At 43.2% G+C, this 21,240-nt stretch overlaps 1 protein-coding gene across 12 annotated transcripts in view; it reads left to right on the top strand.

Annotated features, from left to right (window-relative positions):
• The window catches only part of UNC80 (unc-80 homolog, NALCN channel complex subunit), a 160,537-nt gene that overhangs the window by 31,065 nt on the left and 108,232 nt on the right, over positions 1 to 21,240 (top strand). For all 12 annotated transcript variants that reach the window (XM_083399560.1, XM_083399566.1, XM_083399568.1 and 9 more), the window contains exons 9-14: positions 5,255 to 5,389; positions 6,214 to 6,430; positions 6,942 to 7,061; positions 7,872 to 8,140; positions 18,307 to 18,678; positions 21,039 to 21,170. In XM_083399560.1, coding sequence (XP_083255686.1) covers positions 5,255 to 5,389; positions 6,214 to 6,430; positions 6,942 to 7,061; positions 7,872 to 8,140; positions 18,307 to 18,678; positions 21,039 to 21,170 — 1,245 coding nt within the window. The remainder of the gene's footprint in view (positions 1 to 5,254; positions 5,390 to 6,213; positions 6,431 to 6,941; positions 7,062 to 7,871; positions 8,141 to 18,306; positions 18,679 to 21,038; positions 21,171 to 21,240) is intronic.

A 21,240-nucleotide genomic window follows, 5' to 3' on the forward strand; every position in this document is an offset into this window, starting at 1 on the left:
TAGCCACCCCCAACGACACATTCTCAAGATGGAGGGGGAGGGAACAGCTGCAGTCGCCTGCAGTTCCTGCGCAATGTTTGCCATCTTGCCAAAGGTTGCAGGCAGCTTTACCTGCAGCAATTGCATGTTGATTGCCGTCCTAAAAGACAAAGTCCTGCAACTGGAGGAACGTGTAGCTACGCTCCAAAGAATTAGAGAGCTGGAGCTCTTCTTGGAAGCAACAGAGCACACCGTCTCCACCAAGGAGGAGTCAGGGGACTCTCCTGAGAAGGAGGCTAGTTCACCAACACAGGAGCCAGATATATGGAGAAACGTGACTCAAAGAAGTAGGAGGCCCAGGGTTCGCTCTGATTGTTTAGAAATACACAATCGTTTTGAGGTCCTCTCCCCTAGCATGGAAGACGAAGAGCAGACTCCATTTGAGGATCTCTCCCTCATTACAGTCGATCAGGTATATGAAGACGAGCAGCAAAGTCAGTCCTCAGGGAATGTGCAGGCAACCTTGGAACGGACAGCTCACGGAAGAACCCCAACCAAACCTAAGAGCAGGCGTGTAGTGGTGATAGGGGATTCCCTACTGAGGGGAACAGAAGCAGTGATCTGTGGGCCTGAAAAGATGTCTTGGGAAGTGTGCTGTCTCCCCGGGGCTAAGATCCAAGATGTAACTGAACGACTGCAAGGAATCATAAAACCCACTGACAAATACCCCTTCCTCTTGGTTCATGTGGGAACCAATGACACTGCAAGCAATAGCCTCCAGAAGATCAAAAGAGACTACAAGGCTCTGGGCAGGAAATTGAAGCAATTAAATGCACAAATTGTCATCTCATCTGTCCTCTCAGTTGAACAACGTGGACCAGGGAGAGAGGGAAAAATAGTGGAAGTGAACAGCTGGCTTCGCAAATTGTGTAAACAGGAACGGTTTGGATTCTTAGATCACGGACTGCAGTTTCTTGAAGATGGACTTCTGGCAAGCGATGGGCTGCACCTCACAATGGTTGGGAGGAATGTTTTTGCCAAAAATCTCAGAAACCTCATCAGGAGGGCTTTAAACTGACTAATGTGGGGGAGGGAGACAGTGCTCCTGAAGGTAGGAGTCTATCAACTGATGAAGATGATCATCCAATTGTCATAGACCAAATGGAACAAACAGCACGCAGACCTAGTGGTGGGAGGAAAAAATCCTTAAATAAGAGACACGGGGGAATGATTAATGGACTTCAATGTCTGTACACTAATGCGCAAAGCATGGGAAATAAAAAAGATGAGCTTGAGCTCTTGGTACAGCAAACTAAATATGACATAATAGGCATCACTGAAACCTGGTGGGATAAGTCCCACGATTGGAATGTAATAATGGAGGGATACAATCTATTTCAGAGAAACAGACCAGACAAGAAAGGAGGAGGAGTGGCGTTATATGTCAGGGATGTGTATACCTGTGAAGAGATCCAAGATTTAGAACCTCAAAGCCAAAGTGAGAGCATTTGGGTCAAAATTAAGGGAGAGAAGAATAACAGAGACCTCATTGTGGAAGTTTACTATAGATCCCCAAGCCAAACGGAGGACATAGATGATGCCTTCCTGGAACAGATGGCCAAGCATGCAAAAGGAAGGGAGATAGTAGTAATGGGGGACTTCAATTACCCGGATATTTGTTGGATGTCAAACTCAGCCAAGAGCATAAGGTCAAACAGATTCCTCACTGGCCTTGCAGACAACTTCATTGTCCAGAAAGTGGGAGAAGCAACAAGAGGAACAGCCATTTTAGATCTGGTCCTAACCAATGTTGATGACCTGGTTAGTGGGGTAGAAGTGGAAGGATCATTAGGCGCGAGTGATCATGCTCTTCTGTTGTTTACTATACAGCGGAAAGAAGCAGCCAAGCATACTAGGACTCAATTTCTTGACTTTAAGAAAGCCGACTTCATAAAACTTAGGGAAGTGCTGGGTGAGATCCCATGGACAGTAATACTAAAAGGAAAAGGAGTTCATGATGGCTGGGAGTTTGTCAAGAGGGAGATAGTAAAAGCACAACTTCAGGCAATACCAATGAGATGGAAACATGGAAGGTGCCTAAAGAAGCCAGGGTGGCTGTCTAAAGAACTTTTAACTGAGTTAAGATTAAAAAAGGATGTGTACAAAAAATGGAAAAGGGGGGAAACCACCAAAGAGGAATTCAAACAAATAGCCAGCACGTGTAGACACAAAGTCAGAAAAGCTAAAGCACAGAATGAACTCAGGCTTGCTAAAGAGGTTAAAAGCAACAAAAAAGGCTTTTATGGGTATGTTCGTAGCAAAAGGAAGAACAAAGAAACAGTGGGGTCACTCAGAGGAGAAGATGGTGAAATGCAAACAGGGGACACAGAAAGAGCTGAACTCCTCAATGCCTTCTTTGCCTCAGTCTTCTCCGATAAAGAAAACAATGCCCGACCTGAAGAATTTGGAGCAAATGATTCAGCAGAGAAAACACAGCCCAGAATAACTAAGGAGGTAGTACAAGAATACTTGGCTAGTTTAGATGTATTCAAGTCTCCAGGGCCAGATGAACTGCATCAAAGAGTATTAAAAGAACTGGCAGATGTGATCTCAGAACCACTGGCAGTCATCTTTGAGAATTCCTGGAGAACAGGCGAAGTCCCGGCAGACTGGAGGAGGGCAAATGTTGTCCCTATTTTCAAAAAGGGAGAAAGAGAGGACCCAAATACTTACCGCCCAGTCAGTCTGACATCAATACCAGGGAAGATTCTGGAGCAGATCATTAAGCAAACAGTCTGTAAGCACCTAGAAAGGAATGCTGTGATCACCAATAGTCAGCATGGATTTCTGAAAAATAAGTCATGTCAGACTAACCTGATCTCGTTTTTTGACAGAATTACAAGCCTGGTAGATGAAGGGAACGCAGTGGATGTAGCCTACCTTGATTTCAGCAAGGCATTTGACAAGGTGCCCCATGATATTCTTGTAAAGAAGCTGGTAAAATGCGGTCTTGACTATGCTACCACTCAGTGGATTTGTAACTGGCTGACTGACCAGACCCAAAGGGTGTTCATCAATGGTTCCTCTTCATCCTGGAGAAGAGTGACTAGTGGGGTGCCACAGGGTTCTGTCTTGGGCCCGGTCTTATTCAACATCTTTATCAATGACTTGGACGATGGACTCAAGGGCATCCTGATCAAATTTGCTGATGACACCAAACTGGGAGGAGTGGCTAACACCCCAGAGGACAGGATCACACTTCAAAACGACCTTGACAGATTAGAGAACTGGGCCAAAACAAACAAGATGAATTTTAACAGGGAGAAATGTAAAGTATTGCACTTGGGCAAAAAAAATGAGAGGCACAAATACAAGATGGGTGACACCTGGCTTGAGAGCAGTACATGTGAAAAGGATCTAGGAGTCTTGGTTGACCACAAACTTGACATGAGCCAACAGTGTGACGCGGCAGCTAAAAAAGCCAATGCAATTCTGGGCTGCATCAATAGGAGTATAGCATCTAGATCCAGGGAAGTAATAGTGCCACAGTATTCTGCTCTGGTCAGGACCTCACCTGGAGTACTGTGTACAGTTCTGGGCACCACAGTTCAAGAAGGACACTGACAAACTGGAACGTGTCCAGAGGAGGGCAACCAAAATGGTCAAAGGCCTGGAAACGATGCCTTATGAGGAACGGCTAAGGGAGCTGGGCATGTTTAGCCTGGAGAAGAGGAGTTTAAGGGGTGATATGATAGCCATGTTCAAATATATAAAAGGATGTCACATAGAGGAGGGAGAAAGGTTGTTCTCTGCTGCTCCAGAGAAGCGGACACGGAGCAATGGATCCAAACTACAAGAAAGAAGATTCCACCTAAACATTAGGAAGAACTTCCTGACAGTTAGAGCTGTTTGACAGTGGAATTTGCTGCCAAGGAGTGTGGTGGAGTCTCCTTCTTTGGAGGTCTTTAAGCAGAGGCTTGACAACCATATATCAGGAGTGCTCTGATGGTGTTTCCTGCTTGGCAGGGGGTTGGACTCAATGGCCCTTGTGGTCTCTTCCAACTCTATAATTCTATAAAGGTAAAGAGGGAAAGGATTTGCTGAATAAATAAATTGAATTGGAATACAAAGAGGGGAGGTGTGGGGAAGTCTAAGAAATAAGCAAATGCAAGTTATGTTATGAAAGATGGAATTGTTTTTAACTGGGTTTTTTTCTTATCCTATTTTTGTTTTTTTGTTTTTTTCTTTTTGCTTTTTGTGGAAAATTTAATAAAATATTATTATATATATAAAAAAAGAGATTATGCGTTTGCAGCTGAGTGCTGCCATCTGCTACCCGGGACATTCCCTGCCAGCATGAGGGAAGTGTACCTGGCTTAACCTTGTCGAGAGCCGTCTTTCGCATAGGGCTTAGTGGTGCGTTGCGCCAGGGTGCCGGCCTTTCAGAGGCACCCCAGCAAGTGGGGAAGCTGCGGCCGCCAGCTGCGTTCCACCAACCATATGGCTGGCGGGTGTGCAGCTTGCCTCCCAAGCCTCTGCGGAGGGAGAGTGATCCTGCAGCGGCATGGGGGAGAATTGCCCCCCCTCCGATGGCTGGCAGTGTGCAGCTTTGCCCCCCCCCACTATCCGTGGTAATTTGGGGGTGCTGAGCAGATATTTGCACCCCGGCATCGCATCTGCTAAAGACAGCCCTGACCTAGGCTATAGCAGGTTTGGATGAAAGATGGGGGATCTGCCTATTTTCCCTGGTTTTTTCTTCAGGTTTTTGTAGACATTTCCCCTCCCCCTAGTGGCTCTTTTGGTAGCCACAAGTAGACATTGAAGCTTCTCTATGGCTGAAGAATAAAGAATAATATAGCATAAATCTGTCAGTTGGCTGTTGGGAAATATTCTCCAGCTTTTCAAATATAATATCAGTTGGCATTTGAGAAGATGAAAGATGAAATTGAATGGAGTCAGTTTCCCTTTTTTAGTCATTGTTGCGAGTTAAACTGGAGCGCAACTTTGTTGGCTTTTGGGAATCTGATTGATGGTCGGCAGATCTGCTGCCTGTTGTAGAAATGTGTGCTAACTTACACTATGCTTACACACCAGAAGCCTCCAGTGTTCTCACCCAAAGGAATGAAAACACCAATTGTGCTAACCTTGGAACTGAGGAATGGGGAGTATGTTACAACATAATAAGAGATTATTATATTTATATTATGTTATTTGGCTGTTTATCCAGTCTTCCTATACATGGTAGTATGTTTCTTGTCTCTCTGCGGACGTATAGGATCTCACAACGAAATGCAATGAGGAGGAAAAATCGTTAAGCACTGAAGCTTTTGCTAAAGTGTCGCTAACCAACCTGCGCAGGCCAGCTGTTCCAGACCTCTCCTCTGATTTGGGAATGAATATTTTTAAGAAGGTAAATGAATCACACCTTAAATTAACATATTGGATCTCTTCCCTTAATGTACTTAATGCTGTTATTTGCTAAAGGTGTGGACTGCATAAACGACATGAAGGCCGACCCTCACTGAACTAAAGCGATCTAACTAGGAAAATTCAGGCAAAGAGCTAGTGTGGTGTAGTGGTTAAGAGCAGTGGACTCGTAATCTGGTGAACCGGGTTCACTTCCCCGCTTCTCCACATGTAGCTGCTGGGTGACCTTGGGCCAGTCACACTTCTTTGAAGTCTCTCAGCCCCACTCACCTCACAGAGTGTTTGTTGTGAGGGAAGTAAGGAAAGGAGAATGTTAGCCGCTTTGAGACTCCTGAAGGGGAGTGATATCAAATCTAATATCAAATCAAATAAAAAAAAAGAAAGTGATGAATCTAAATGATACCTTTGTGCAGTAGGCTAATAACTACACACTCCTTCACACCCCTCTTTATCTGCCAGCCAGGCAAGCAAGAGATTCAAGGACACATTCCAAACACACAAAGAAACTTGAGCAGGGGTGCAGATTGGGAGTCTAGAAAGACAAAGTGGCCTTAGAGGGAGACACATTCTTCACCTGGGATAGCTCAGTTGGTGGGGTTATGAGACTCTTAATCTCAGGATTGTGGGTTCAAACCTCACGTTGGCCAAAAGATTCCTGCGTTGCCAGGGGTTGGACTAGATGACCCTTGTGGACCCAGTCGACTCTACCGTTCTTTGATTCTATGATTCAGGTACTGGAACCTGAGGTTCCCCACCTGTGTCTTATGAGTTCTGCTGCTAAGATTTCTTCCTGTCTTCTTCCTGCAGTTCAAGAGCCGCAAAGAAGATCGCGAGCGCAAGGGCTCCATTCCTTACCACCACACAGGGAAAAAGCGGCAGCGAAGGATGGGGGTGCCCTTTTTACTCCACGAAGACCATTTGGACGTGTCACCTACTCGGAGCACCTTCTCTTTTGGCAGCTTCTCAGGGATTGGAGAAGACAGGCGTGGCATTGAGAGAGGAGGGTGGCAAACCACCATCCTAGGTGAATGAGAACATGGCCTTCAGAGTAGAGAGCTCTCCAGACCCTGAATGCACTAGAATGTCCCGTTGCTTTTACGGACCACAGGATACTGTTTGATTATGACTTAGCAATCTAATCTGATTTAATATTTTAGAAATTGCAGTGAAATTTGTGCCAGCTTTATAGCTGAACCACACATTTCTCTTGTTTGTCTGGGCTTAATAACTATTTTAATATGAATAACTATGTTTAAATATTTAATGATTTCAACAAACTGGGGGCAGAACATTTCCAGACATGCTCATTGATCCTGTCTTCACAGTCCAAATCCTGCAGCTTTTATATCACCCATTCACTGTGTTCAGTCCCCAGAAAACGTTTGCTTGGTGCATTTCTATCCCATCTATTTTCAGCCAACAGACCCAAATGTGGCTTGATCGCTGCAGCTTGCAAACATGATCATTTTGCAAAGCATCCTCATTAATAACACTGCACTATGAGCATAACTGTGTGCTTCTTTCCCATGCTCTAGGAAGGTTTACCAGGCGAGGTAGTTCCGATACAGCTACAGAGATGGAGAGCTTGAGTGCTAGGCATTCCCATTCCCATCATACCCTGGTTACTGACCTGCCAGACCACTCCAACAGCCATGGTGAGATTCTATTCCAAGAGAGATTCTATTCCAATAATATAATTAAATATTATACCTGTTGTCGGCGTGCATCTGTCTCAAAAGACAATGGAGTGCACCTCATGGGTGAAGTCAAACACCTGTGTTAGCAGCACCGAAGTGACCTCCCCAGGGTGCAAGTTGATCCGGAAGCTGCAGTGGGTGCAGAATTCTGCAGCATGATTGCTGACAGAAGTGACTCCTTATCAGCACATAACACCTGTGGCCAGAGATCTGCATTGGCTGCCAATTTGTTGGTGGGCCAAGCTCAAGGTATTACTATTACTAAATATTACTATTAAAGCCCTTAAGAACTTTGGACCAGTTTACCTACAAGATCACCCTACCCTGCATGCACTCACTAGACCACTTTGATTGGAGGAACTGGCACTACTGCAAGTGCCACATGATACCTGTTCCACATTTGGAACTCAATTGTTCAGTGTGGCAGTGCCTGCATTTTGGAACTCCCTGCCTATTGAGAGCGAACAAGAGCCTTCACAGTACCCTTTTCGGAGCCTGCTAAAAACATTCCTGTTTTGACAGGCCTACCCAGATGCTTAGAAAGCTGAGGTAATTCTGTTTTGGCATTTTAACTTTTGTATGTTTTAAAGTAGGGTTGTAAAAAATTATTGATTTTCTTGTTTTATCTTTTGTAAACCGCTTTGAGGGTTTTAGGGTTTTTTTCAACCAAGTGATGAGTAAATTTTATGGGGGGGGGGGACAAAAGACATAATATAAATACATTGTCCCCCTTGTGAAGCTAACATTATCTGTTGTACTTCTGCCTAGTACGTTCCCAAATTTCCACCATCACAGTGGCAACATTCAACACCACTCTGGCCTCTTTCAATGTGGGGTATGCAGACTTCTTCAGTGAGCACATGCGCAAGCTCTGTAACCAGGTGCCCATCCCAGAGATGCCCCATGAGCCCCTGGCTTGTGCCAATCTCCCTCGGAGTTTGACGGATTCCTGCATCAACTATAGCTGCCTGGAGGATACAGACCACATCGACGGGACCAGCAACTTTGTCCACAAGAACGGCATGCTAGATCTTTCGGTAAATATTTATGGCAATACTCATTCTGTCATTAGCTACTGCATTTTTTATTTTCTTCCCACCCACCCCATACATTTTTATTATTTTCTTTACATATTCTTTCTTATCGTACTTTAAACAACATATACACCTTTTTGCTCTACTGAGCTTGTGATTTCCCTCCCTCCCTTCAGATGGTATCCTTTATCCACTCTCATATTTTATCTTTTCATATCTTATCTACATTGTAGGAGTTACTTCAGTCCTGCTAGTGTTTTTAAGTTTTTACAACTGTCCTTTAAATATTCAATAAATTTACTCCAATTGTCCTGGAATCTCCGATCGTCCTGGTCCCGAATCCTTCCAGTCAGTTTGGCTAGCTCCGCATAGTCCGTCATCTTCGACTGCCACTCCACAATGGTAGGAACTTCTTGCGATTTCCAGTTTTGGGCCAACAAAGTCCTTGCAGCAGCTGTGGCATACATGAATAATCTTTTATCTTTGATCTTAATTTCCTTTCCCATCAGGCCAAGCAAAAAGGTTTCTGGCTTTTTGGGGAAGGTATACTTTAATATTTTCTTAAGTTCATTCTAAATCAACTCCCAAAATTTCTTCACTTTATCACACGTCCACCACATATGATTGTACAGTGGTACCTCAGGTTACATACGCTTCAGGTTACAGACTCCGCTAACCCAGAAATAGTGCTTCAGGTTAAGAACTTTGCTTCAGGATGAGAACAGAAATCGTGCTCTGGTGGCGCGGCAGCAGCGGGAGGCCCCATTAGCTGACGTGGTGCTTCAAGTTAAGAACAGTTTTGGGTTAAGAACGGACCTCCGGAACGAATTAAGTACTTAACCCGAGGTACCACTGTATACACATTTTTGCAAGGCAATTTTCCTTTCCTTTCAGAACCGTACATGCCGTAAATTTCATACCTTCATTCCATAATTTTATCCATGCATACAATTCAATCTTATGCCCAAAATCTATAGCCCATTTTATCATAGCTTCTTTCACTTCCTCATCTTTTGTAAACCATTCTAGCAACAAATCATACATTCTGGATAGTGTTCTACCTTCTGCTTTCTATTAATTTGGAATCTTGATTTTTTACCCTCAAATCTGACTTTCCTTTTATCCTCACTCATTATGTCATTTACCTGATGGTATTGCAACCAGCCTGTTAACATACCTTTGATTTGGTCATATGGTTTAAGCTTTAATCCTTGTTCCGTTCGTCTGATAATTTCCTCATACATTGCTCGCCTCCCCTCCATATTCACCTTTTTAACCGTCAATACCTCTATCAGTGATATCCACCATGGAGTTTTCCTTTCCAGTAGGTTTTTATTCCTTTCCCACACTTCATAAATTGACCTTCTCATCACATGATTTAAAAACCCTTTATGAACTTTTACTTTGTCATACCATAGGTACGAGTGCCACCCATACCTATTATCGTGACCCTCTAAGTCCAAGAGATCTGTGTTTTCCAGTGTTATCCATTCCTTCAACCATACTAGACAGGATGCCTCATAATATAGAGTCATGTATGGCAAGGCGATCCGCCTCTTTCTTTTTTGTCTATTAATATTTTCATTTTATTCCTCTGCTTTTTCCCTTGCCAGATGAATCTTGATAATGATTTTTGCCAATCTTTGAGTTGCCCCGTCCCTCTGATTACTGGAATTGTTTGGAATAGGAATAACATTCTAGGTAAAACGTTCATCTTTATCACTGATAATTCTACCCAGGAATGACAATTTCAATGCTCCAAATATCTAAATCCCTCTTAATTTCTCCTTCCATGTGTTTTCATAATTGTCTTTGAACAGATTAATATTTTTCATTGTCAACCAAATACCAAGATATTTCACTTTCTTAACCACCATAATTCCTGACCTGCATTGCGATTCCTCTATTTCTTCTTTATTCATATTCTTTGCTAACATTTTGGTTTTATTTTTGTTAAGTTTAAATCCTGATACCTTTCCAAAGTCCTCCATTCTCTCTAAAGCTTCTCTTACACTGTTCTTTGGATCTTCAACAGTTAAGACTAAATCGTCGGCGAAGGCTTTCACCTTGTGCTCTTTTGTTCCCAGCTTTACACCTCTGATTTCTGACACGTCTCTCAAATTCTTATTCAACACTTCCAAAACAGTAATAAACAGCAAGGGTGACAAAGGGCACCCCTGCCTAGTACCTTTGGAGATCTCAAAATTGTCTGATAAATTATTGTTAATAATAAGTTTGGCTTTTTGCTCTGAATATATAGCATCAATGCCTTTCAAAAACATTTCTCCTAATCCCATTATTTTAAAATTTTCTTTCATAAACTGCCATTGTAACATTATCGAACGCTTTTTCGGCATCACTAAACATTAACGTCGCCTGTTTTTCATTTCTCATCTCCAATATTCAATTATGTCTACTATATTTCTCACATTATCCTTCACCTGTCTTGATCAAGCCGGCTTGATCTTTGTGGATTACTTCATTTAACACCTTTTTTAGTCTATCAGCCAGTATATCCACAAATAACTTATAGTTGTTGTTCAATAACGAAATAGGCCTATAGCTTTTCACTTTCAAACCATCTGTGTCTTTCTTTGGGATCAAGGTAATGTAGGCTTCTTTCCAAGTATTTGGGATCTTTCCTTCTTTCAGAATATTGTTCATAACTTCACATAGCACGGGTCTTAATTGACTTGCTAATGTCTTATAATATTTTGCTGAGACGCCATCTGGGCCTGGGGCTTTTCCAATATTCATTCTTTTTATTGCCTTCTCAATTTCTTGTTCTGTTATTGTCTGATTTAGCTGATCTTTTTCTCCTATGGGAATCTGCTGTAATTTATGCTTTTGTATATAGTTTTCTATTTTCTTAACGTCTTCCTTCTTTTTTTTATACAAGTCCATGTAAAATTTCTGAAAATTTTTCCTAATTTCCTTAGGCTCTTCCACTGTCCCATCTACATCTTTTATCTTACAAATTGTATTTTGTTTTTGTTTAACCTTTAATTGCTATGCCAAGAGTTTCCCAATTTTGTTGGCCGATTCAAAATTCCTTTGTCTCATTGTCATTATTCTCCAGTCTACTTCCTGGTTTACCACCATGAAGAACTGGGTCTGCAACAATTTAATACTTTGTTTTATTGACTCACCCTTTAGTTTTATTGTTAGCAGTCTCTCATTCTCCATGAGGTGAGCCAGGATTTCTTCTTTCTTCTTCTCCTTTCCTCTTTCCTGAAAACTGTTCTTTTGAATCAAGAAACCTCGCATCACTGCTTTGCTTGCATCCCACACTGGTTCAATAGGAGTTCCTTTATTTAAATTCCATTTAAAATATTCTGCAATTGCCTCATTTGCTTTTTCTACTATCTTTTGATCGTTGAATAAACTTTGATAGAATCATAGAATCATAGAGTTGGAAGAGACCACAAGGGCCATCGAGTCCAACCCCCTGCCAAGCAGGAAACACCATCAGAGCACTCCTGACATATGGTTGTCAAGCCTCTGCTTAAAGACCTCCAAAGAAGAAGACTCCACCACACTCCTTGGCAGCAAATTCCACTGTCAAACAGCTCTAACTGTCAGGAAGTTCTTCCTGATGTTTAGGTGGAATCTTCTTTCTTGTAGTTTGGATCCATTGCTCCGTGTCTGCTTCTCTGGAGCAGCAGAAAACAACCTTTCTCCCTCCTCTATGTGACATCCTTTTATATATTTGAACATGGCTATCATATCACCCCTTAACCTCCTCTTCTCCAGGCTAAACATGCCCAGCTCCCTTAGCCGTTCCTCATAAGGCATCGTTTCCAGGCCTTTGACCATTTTGGTTGCCCTCCTCTGGACACGTTCCAGTTTGTCAGTGTCCTTCTTGAACTGTGGTGCCCAGAACTGGACACAGTACTCCAGGTGAGGTCTGACCAGAGCAGAATACAGTGGCACTATTACTTCCCTTGATCTAGATGCTATACTCCTATTGATGCAGCCCAGAATTGCATTGGCTATTTTAGCTGCCGCGTCACACTGTTGGCTCATGTCAAGTTTGTGGTCAACCAAGACTCCTAGATCCTTTTCACATGTACTGCTCTCAAGCCAGGTGTCACCCATCTTGTATTTGTGCTTCTCATTTTTTTTGCCCAAGTGCAATACTTTACATTTCTCCCTGTTAAAATTCATCTTGTTTGTTTTGGCCCAGTTCTCTAATCTGTCAAGGTCGTTTTGAAGTGTGATCCTGTCCTCTGGGGTGTTAGCCACCCCTCCCAGTTTGGTGTCATCTGCAAATTTGATCAGGATGCCCTTGAGTCCATCATCCAAGTCGTTGATAAAGATGTTGAATAAGACCGGGCCCAAGACAGAACCCTGTGGCACCCCACTAGTCACTCTTCTCCAGGATGAAGAGGAACCATTGATGAGCACCCTTTGGGTCCGGTCAGTCAGCCAGTTACAAATCCACTGAGTGGTAGCATAGTCAAGACCGCATTTTACCAGCTTCTTTACAAGAATATCATGGGGCACCTTGTCAAATGCCTTGCTGAAATCAAGGTAGGCTACATCCACTGTGTTCCCTTCATCTACCAGGCTTGTAATTCTGTCAAAAAACGAGATCAGGTTAGTCTGACATGACTTATTTTTCAGAAATCCATGCTGACTATTGGTGATCACAGCATTCCTTTCTAGGTGCTCACAGACTGTTTGCTTAATGATCTGCTCCAGAATCTTCCCTGATATTGATGTCAGACTGACTGGGCGGTAATTATTTGGGTCCTCTCTTTTCCCCTTTTTGAAAATAGGGACAACATTTGCCCTCCTCCTGCCGGGACTTCGCCTGTTCTCCAGGAATTCTCAAAGATGACTGCCAGTGGTTCTGAGATCACATCTGCCAGTTCTTTTAATACTCTTGGATGCAGTTCATCTGGCCCTGGAGACTTGAATACATCTAAACTAGCCAAGTATTCTTGTACTATCTACTTAGTTATTCTGGGCTGTGTTTCCTCTGCTGAATCTTTTGCTCCAAATTCTTCAGGTCGGGCATTGTTTTCCTTATCGGAGAAGACTGAGGCAAAGAAGGCATTGAGGAGTTCAGCTCTTTCTGTGTCGCCTGTTTGCATTTCACCATCTTCTCCTCTGAGTGACCCCACTGTTTCTTTGTTCTTCCTTTTGCTACGGACATACCCATAAAAGCCTTTTTTGTTGCTTTTAACCTCTCTGCAAGCCTGAGTTCATTCTGTGCTTTAGCTTTTCTGATTTTGTGTCTACATGTGCTGGCTATTTGTTTGAATTCCTCTTTGGTGGTTCCCCCCTTTTCCATTTTTTGTACACATTCTTTTTTAATCTTAACTCAGTTAAAAGTTCTTTAGATAGCCACCCTGGCTTCTTTAGGCACCTTCCGTGTTTCCGTCTCATTGGTATTGCCTGAAGTTGTGCTTTTACTATCTCCCTCTTAACAAACTCCCAGCCATCATGAACTCCCTTTCCTTTTAGTATTACTGTCCATGGGATCTCACCCAGCACTTCCCTAAGTTTTATGAAGTCGGCTTTCTTAAAGTCAAGAAATTGAGTCCTAGTATGCTTGGCTGCTCCTTTCCGCTGTATAGTAAACTTCAGAAGAGCATGATCACTCGCGCCTAATGATCCTTCCACTTCTACCCCACTAACCAGGTCATCAACATTGGTTAGGACCAGATCTAAAATGGCTGTTCCTCTTGTTGCTTCTCCCACTTTCTGGACAATGAAGTTGTCTGCAAGGCCAGTGAGGAATCTGTTTGACCTTATGCTCTTGGCTGAGTTTGACATCCAACAAATATCCGGGTAGTTGAAGTCCCCCATTACTACTATCTCCCTTCCTTTTGCATGCTTGGCCATCTGTTCCAGGAAGGCATCATCTATGTCCTCCGTTTGGCTTGGGGATCTATAGTAAACTCCCACAATGAGGTCTCTGTTATTCTTCTCTCCCTTAATTTTGACCCAAATGCTCTCACTTTGGCTTTGAGGTTCTAAATCTTGGATCTCTTCACAGGTATACACATCCCTGACATATAACGCCACTCCTCCTCCTTTCTTGTCTGGTCTGTTTCTCTGAAATAGATTGTATGCCTCCATTATTACATTCCAATCGTGGGACTTATCCCACCAGGTTTCAGTGATGCCTATTATGTCATATTTATTCATTCATTCATTCATTCTCCATCTGAAAGATGTTGGGTCTTTCCCTTTTAGTTCCATATATAGTGAATTATGCTCCTTGGGGAGATCTCAGTTTTTGAAACTCTTGGAACCAACTCCTTAGAAATCCAAAGTTATTCCATTCTGCCAGAACTTTGATTTGGTTCTGAAAAGAACGTGAACTGTTTTGTTGTTGTGTTTTTGAGTCTCCAAATGTCAATTAATCCCATAGTATTTACCATGTCAAAGAATATTTTCGGTAGTTTGCCTTCATTTACATTTCATCTTTTCCCTGATCTGTCTAAATCTGGCATAACCACTTCATTAAAGTCTCCCATTAACATCACTCTCTGATCCATACTATCTCTAATAGTATTTCATTAAGTTCTAGGTAAAAGTCAGCTTTTTTGTCAATAGGTGCGTAAATTCCCGCAATGATCAGCTTTTCACCTTGGAACATGATTTGTACAATCAACACTCTCCCTACCTCATCTTTGTAAATTAATTTTGGATTGTATTTCTCTTTTATGTACAATACCACCCTTCATTTTTTATTTATATCTGAGGTTATAAAGTCTCTCCCCAACCTTTTGTTACTTAAAATCTTTTTATGTTTCCTTGCAACATGTGTTTCTTGCAAACAAATTTTGTTCTAAATTCCGTTTAATCAAAATATGTTCAGTTTTATTCCTTTTATTTTTATTGTTAAGTCCATTCACGTTCCATGATATTATTTTCAGAGCCATTATCCAATTTATTTAAGTCTCTTGTCAAATTTAAGTTAAGTTTGGGGAGCTTTGTTATTATCCTCTTTTTCTTCTTCCTTCTCTTCTTTCTCTTTTTCTTCCTCCCTCTGGTCCCATCCTGGTCTTGCTTTCTCTATTTTTCCCAACTCTTTGTCATATCTCCAGGAGAATTTCTCTAGTTCTTGAAGGCTACTTAATTTGAACCTTTTGTCTTTGTAATAGAAGGAAATTCCTTCCAGGAATTCCCACCTATGCTGTATCCCATTTTTCTTCAACAATCCAACCAGTTGTTTATAAATGTCCCTTTTTCATAAAAATCTGGATGGAATCTCTTTAAATATGATAATTTTCTTCCCTTCAATACATAAATTTCTATTATAATTCAATCTCAGAATTTCATTCCTCATATCCATTGAATTAAACATGACCAAGACATCTTCTGGTAATTTCTTCACTTTTGCTTTTGCTGACTTTACTTTTATTCTAAATGCATTTCCAATTGTAAATCCGATGTCTTCTTCTTTTAAATATATCCAAATTGGTAATTCTCTAATTATTTTGGCCCTTATATTCTGATTTGCTTCCTCAGGGATTCCTCTAAATTTCAAGTTCAATTGTTTTTGTCTCATCTCCAAAAGAGCCATATTATCCAACATCACTTCTTGTGTTACCTCTCCTCTGACCTGTTCTGTCTCCCTCTTTGTCTCCTTCAATTCTTTCTATGTTTGTCTCATTGAGTCTTCCAGTGTCTTAGATCTAACTGCAAGATCTTTTACTTTACTTGTCAATTCCCTCACTACTCCCTCTAGTTTCTTATCTAAAGTCTCCTTAACCTCCAATATTTTTTCTCCATATATTGTTGATTTTTGTTTGAATTTCTTCCTTATTTCCACTGTTAAACTGTCATAATCTTTAATTTCCTTACCATCCTTTCCCATTTTCCTGTCTTTCCCCTGGGGTGCCGGTTCCCTTTTTCCCAGCCATAGAATCTTTTTTACTGTTAAAATCATTAACCAATTTTTAAATTCTCCTATGCAATTTTACTATCCTCCTCCAGGGGTTGCAAATCCATTCTAACTTTTCTCTTAGGTACAGTTTCCCTCAACTCCACTCTGTGGCAGCTAATGCATAAACACCAAGTCCTTAAACAAAGTTACTTTTGATTTCTTTCTCTGCCACGATGCTGTGTTCAGAGAAAGGAAAGGAAGAAAATAAAAAGATATTTGTAATCCAATTGAAGTTTATTATTTTTCAGCCACTTGTCGGCTTAATCCAAAACAGTGGATATCCCAGGAGACCAAATATTTGTAATCCAGTTGGGGTTTTTCTTATTTTTCAGCCGCTTGTTGGCTTAATTCAAGGCAGTAGATAGCCCAGAGAACCAACACAAATTCCAAGTGCAATTAAATACAGAGTTTCTGGCACTCTCCTCCGATAGAAGAGCAGAGGTTTTTTTTTTAAAAGTCCCGACGACAAAGCTCCCTTCCCCTAAACTGTGATAAACCAAGTGAAAGCCTTTAGCTAAGTCTTACACTTTTCCAAAGGTCCACAATAGTTCACTAATCAAAGCCTTTGCTGATTTTTGCCCGCTAGAACTGGCAAAACTTTCTCCATCAGAAAATGGTGGAGTGTGTCGAGTTCGGATTTTAAGCCACTGAGTTGTTGAACTCTGACCAGAACCAAAAAGGAGACTCCTCCACTCTACTTCACTCACCACAGTTATTTCTTATAAAAAAATCAGTCTTGGCACTTTAAACAAAGTAACTGAGGTCTTTTAGTAACACTCACTCAGCAGATACTTTCTTTCCTTGCTCCTTCCTGCAGCCTTCCACCATACGCCATCTTCTCCCAGCTGGGAAGGACTCCCTTTTTTCGCCCCTCAACGCTCCAAATCTTAATAAGTTAAATTTTAATGCGATGGTCAAATAAACTTTCCCAATTATAGTTCCAGGTTCTTTTTTTTTTTATTCTTGGAAGCTCGCCGCTTTCATTAGAAGCCTGAGACTGCGCAGCACGGGGTTAGTGCTGCCTCCCCTTTGTGCCTGCAGCTTGATCCCATCTCTGGATTTATTAGCAAAACCCGGGGAGCAGGAAAGCACGACCGGGCACCACCGGGTACCACATCCCCCAAGATAATCCTCTTGAGGTTCCGAGGTCCGCCTAGCCTTCGCTAAACTTCTAAAACACCCCGTGTTGCTCGAGATTCCCCAGAGGGCTATCTTGCACTTCTTTTCAATGGCCGTGGCTGTTGGGATACTGCCAGGGAGACAAAGGCCATCATGCCTACACGTCGATTCCGGATGATCCATCAATCTCCCGTAGATACAGTATCAGTCAATTAGCCACACAAGCCTCAGAAATAGCTTGCCACTTTCCAGGGCTTGTGCACGCTCTTTCAGCAGAGTTCGCACAGCGAAAGATGCACTCAGGAGAGCATTATTTACAACTTTATTCAGCGTTGGGTTGGAACAAAGAGAAAACATGACTGCCTGCTTCGATGTTCAGGCGCAGAGAGAGAAAGAAAAGCTACATACAAAACAGAAACATCCTGTGAACAGGAAATACGCAGGCTGTGACACAACAACCTGCTCCCTTTTTAAGGTGGAACGGAAATATCCGCCGGAAGTCTGCATTTTTAATTTTCTAAATATATGTAAACCACTTGGAGTTCTTGGATAAATATTTATTTTGTGAGGAATAAATATAAGAAATAAGAATAAACATATAAATAGCAATTTGAAGGACTGTCCATTTCTGTGCATTGACTTCCACTGTGGTCTCATTATGAATCAGGTCCCTCACCCCTGCAATTTGCACTTGACAGAAACTCCCTCTAAATTGAACCTGTGAGGTGAAAGACTAATGACTGTCCAGTCATGAAACACTCAGTTTCTGATCCCAAAGTACTTTTTCAATAACTGCTGTGGCTGGTGCATTACTCTCTCACCTCTTATGACAAGTTCATTATGGTTTCGCTAAAAGGCAACTCTGTTAGAAACATAACCTAGATCAATTCTGGCTGAAGAGTAAAGACAGAGACTTGCCTTGGTAAGCTTCTATAAATAGCATACACCTCAGTGCACAGCTCATCACGCCACAACCAAGCTCACCTTGAAGTGACGTACCAACCATGCTTTGTAAATGACCACATAAAAGTTCCCGCAGTGAATCCCATGGCAAAATCTGTCTTTGCTGCCAGCTCAGCCAGGATTTTGAATGCTGTCTTTAAGAACAAAATTGTTTGCAACATCTTGCTTTTCATCCTCCAAGGTGGTTCTCAAGGCTGTTTTCCTGGTCCTGAATCACGACATCAGCTCCCGAATCTGTGATGTGGCCCTCAATATTGTGGAATGCCTGCTTCAGCTTGGTGTGGTGCCCTGTGTGGAGAAGATCAGAAGGAAAAGTGACAACAAAGAGAATGAACCCAGTGAAAAGAGACAAAGTGAGACCTCCTTCCAACTCAAGGGGGCTCTGAGTAGTTCAACCTCTGGATTTGGGGTTGCCCCAGCCAGTGCAGCTGGAGATGGTGGTGGAGAAGGAGGAGGAGGAGGAGAAAGTGGTGGAGGAGATGGAGGAGGAGGTGACGGAGGAGGAGAAGGTGGAGGAAGACCTTATGAAAAGAATGATAAAAAGGAAGACAAGGTAAATGTTGGTTATATGAGGCTGATTAACCCACCGTTCATTGTCTTAGATTGGATTGTCTGGGAGCACAAATAATAATAATAATAATAATAATAATAATAATAATAATAGTTATTTATTTGTACCCCGCCCATCTGGCTGGGTTTCCCCAGCCACTCTGGGCGGCTTCCAACAAAGATGAAAAATACACTAAAATGTCACATATTAAAAACTTGCCTGAACAGGGCTGCCTTCAGATGTCTTCTGAATGTCAGGTAGTTGCTCGGAAACGTACTGGGAGCCAATGTAGGTCTTTCAAGACTGGTGTTATATGGTCTCAGCGGCCGCTCCCAGTCACCAATCTAGCTGCCGCATTCTGGATTCCGGGTCACCTTCAAAGGTAGCCCCACGTAGAGCGCATTGCAGTAGTCCAAGCGGGAGATAACCAGAGCATGCACCACTCTGGCGAGACAGTCTGCAGGCAGGGAGGGTCTCATCCTGCATACCAGATGGAGCTGGTAGACAGCTGCCCTGGACACAGAATTGACCTGTGCCTCCATGGACAGCTGCGAGTCCAAATGACTCCCAGGCTGCGCACCTGGTCCTTCAGAGGCACAGTTGCCCCATTCAGGACAAGGGAATCCCCCACACCTGCCCGCCTCCTGTCCCCCAGAAACAGTACTTCTGTCTTGTCAGGATTCAACCTCAATCTGTTAGCCGCCATCCATCCTCCAACCGCCTCCAGACACTCACACAGGACCTTCACCGCCTTCACTGGTTCTGATTTAAAAGAGAGGTAGAGCTGGGTATCATCCGCATACTGATGAACACCCAGCCCAGGGGTCTGCAACCTTTAAGACAAAAAGAGCCACTTGGACCCGTTTCCGAAGAAAAAAAACCTGGGAGCCGCAAAACTCGTCATTATAAAAATAACTTTTTTGTCACTTTTTTTTATTATTTCTTTGTTTGACCCCTCAGAATTACTCCTCCTCATAGAAATAAATGTTAAATTAACAAGTTACCTTTGAACTCCCCTTCAAAACAGTGACCAGTGTACATGCCCCCTTTCAATGCAGTGACCAGTGTACATGCCCCTTACAATGTAGCGGGCGGGCGGGAAGATGACGTCGGGACGGCGTGTGACTAACGCACGCACCACCCCCATGCGACGTCACAGCCAGTACAGCGCCCGCCACAGTGCACAATGCGCCTCCTCCCCTCGTTAGTATCCACCCCGGAGCCGCGGCAAAGGTGTAAAAGAGCCACATGCGGCTCCGGAGCTGCGGGTTGCAGACCCCTGACCCAGCCCAAACCTCCTGATGATCTCTCCCAGTGGCTGCATGTAAATGTTGAAAAGCATGGGGGAGAGGACAGAACCCTGAGGCATCCCACAAGTGAGAGCCCAGGGGCCTGAACACTCATCCCCCCCCCCACTTTCTGAACACGGCCCAGGAGGAAGGAGCGGAACCACTGTATGACAGTGCCCCCAGCTCCCAGCCCCTCAAGACGGTCCAGAAGGATGTTATGGTCGATGGTATCAAACGCCGCTGAGAGATCCAGCAGAACTAGGAAACAGCTCTCACCTTTGTCCCTAGCCCGCCGGAGATAATCAACCAGTGCGACCAAGGCAGTTTCACTCCCATGATGAGGCCTGAATCCCGACTGGAAGTGATCCAAATGGTCCGCTTCTTCCAGGCGTGCCTGGAGTTGTTCAGCAACCACTTGCTCAATCACCTTGCCCAAGAATGGAAGATTTGAGACTGGGCGATAATTGGCCATCGTGGCCGCATCTAAAGATGGTTTTTTAAGAAGCAGTTTAATAACTGCCTCTTTCAGCGGGTCTGGAAAGGCTCCCTCATGGAGGGAAGCATTCACCACCCCACGAAGCCCATTGCCCAGTCCTTCCCGGCTAGCTTTTATAAGCCAGGATGGGCAAGGATCCAGGAGACAGGTGGTTGGCTTCACTCGTCCAAGCAGCCTGTCCACATCCTCAGAGGTAACAGATTGGAATTGATCCCACGCAACTTGACTAGACAGGACTCTAGCACTCTCCCGCCCTGGCCCTGCTCCCACGGTGGAGTCTACTTCTTCCCAAATCTGAGCGATTTTATCTGCAAAAAACTTTGCAAAATCATTGCAGGAGATCATGTGGCCCGTACTGGGCCCCAATGTCGCAGGTGGTTCCGCTAAATTGTGAACCACCTGAAAAAGTCTCCTGCTGCTGTTTTCTGCAGATGCAGTAGAGGCAAGAGCAGGGCCCTCAGACACCCACACAGGAGCCCCCTGTGGGGGCAGCCCCACAAAAACAACCTGGAATGCTATATACATCTGCTTCATGCAATAAAATGGGATATTGTTGTCTCTTTCCCCCTGTTGCTAAGGAGGAAAGCACTCCAGCAAGCACACACAGGTTGGCCCTGACAATGCTGATAAAAATTGTGAAGTCTCTGGGCTGTGCATATGGCTGTGGAGAAGGTCACCGTGGGCTCTCTGGAGACCGGCTGAGACATCAGGTATGCCATGGCAGAACAATGGATGGAAGCAGGATTCTTAAACCATTTTGTGGAGTTCCTGGTCTGAGCA

The sequence above is a fragment of the Podarcis tiliguerta genome (assembly GCF_965153285.1).
Source record: "Podarcis tiliguerta genome assembly, chromosome: 1".
Classification (NCBI taxonomy): Eukaryota; Metazoa; Chordata; class Lepidosauria; order Squamata; family Lacertidae; genus Podarcis; species Podarcis tiliguerta.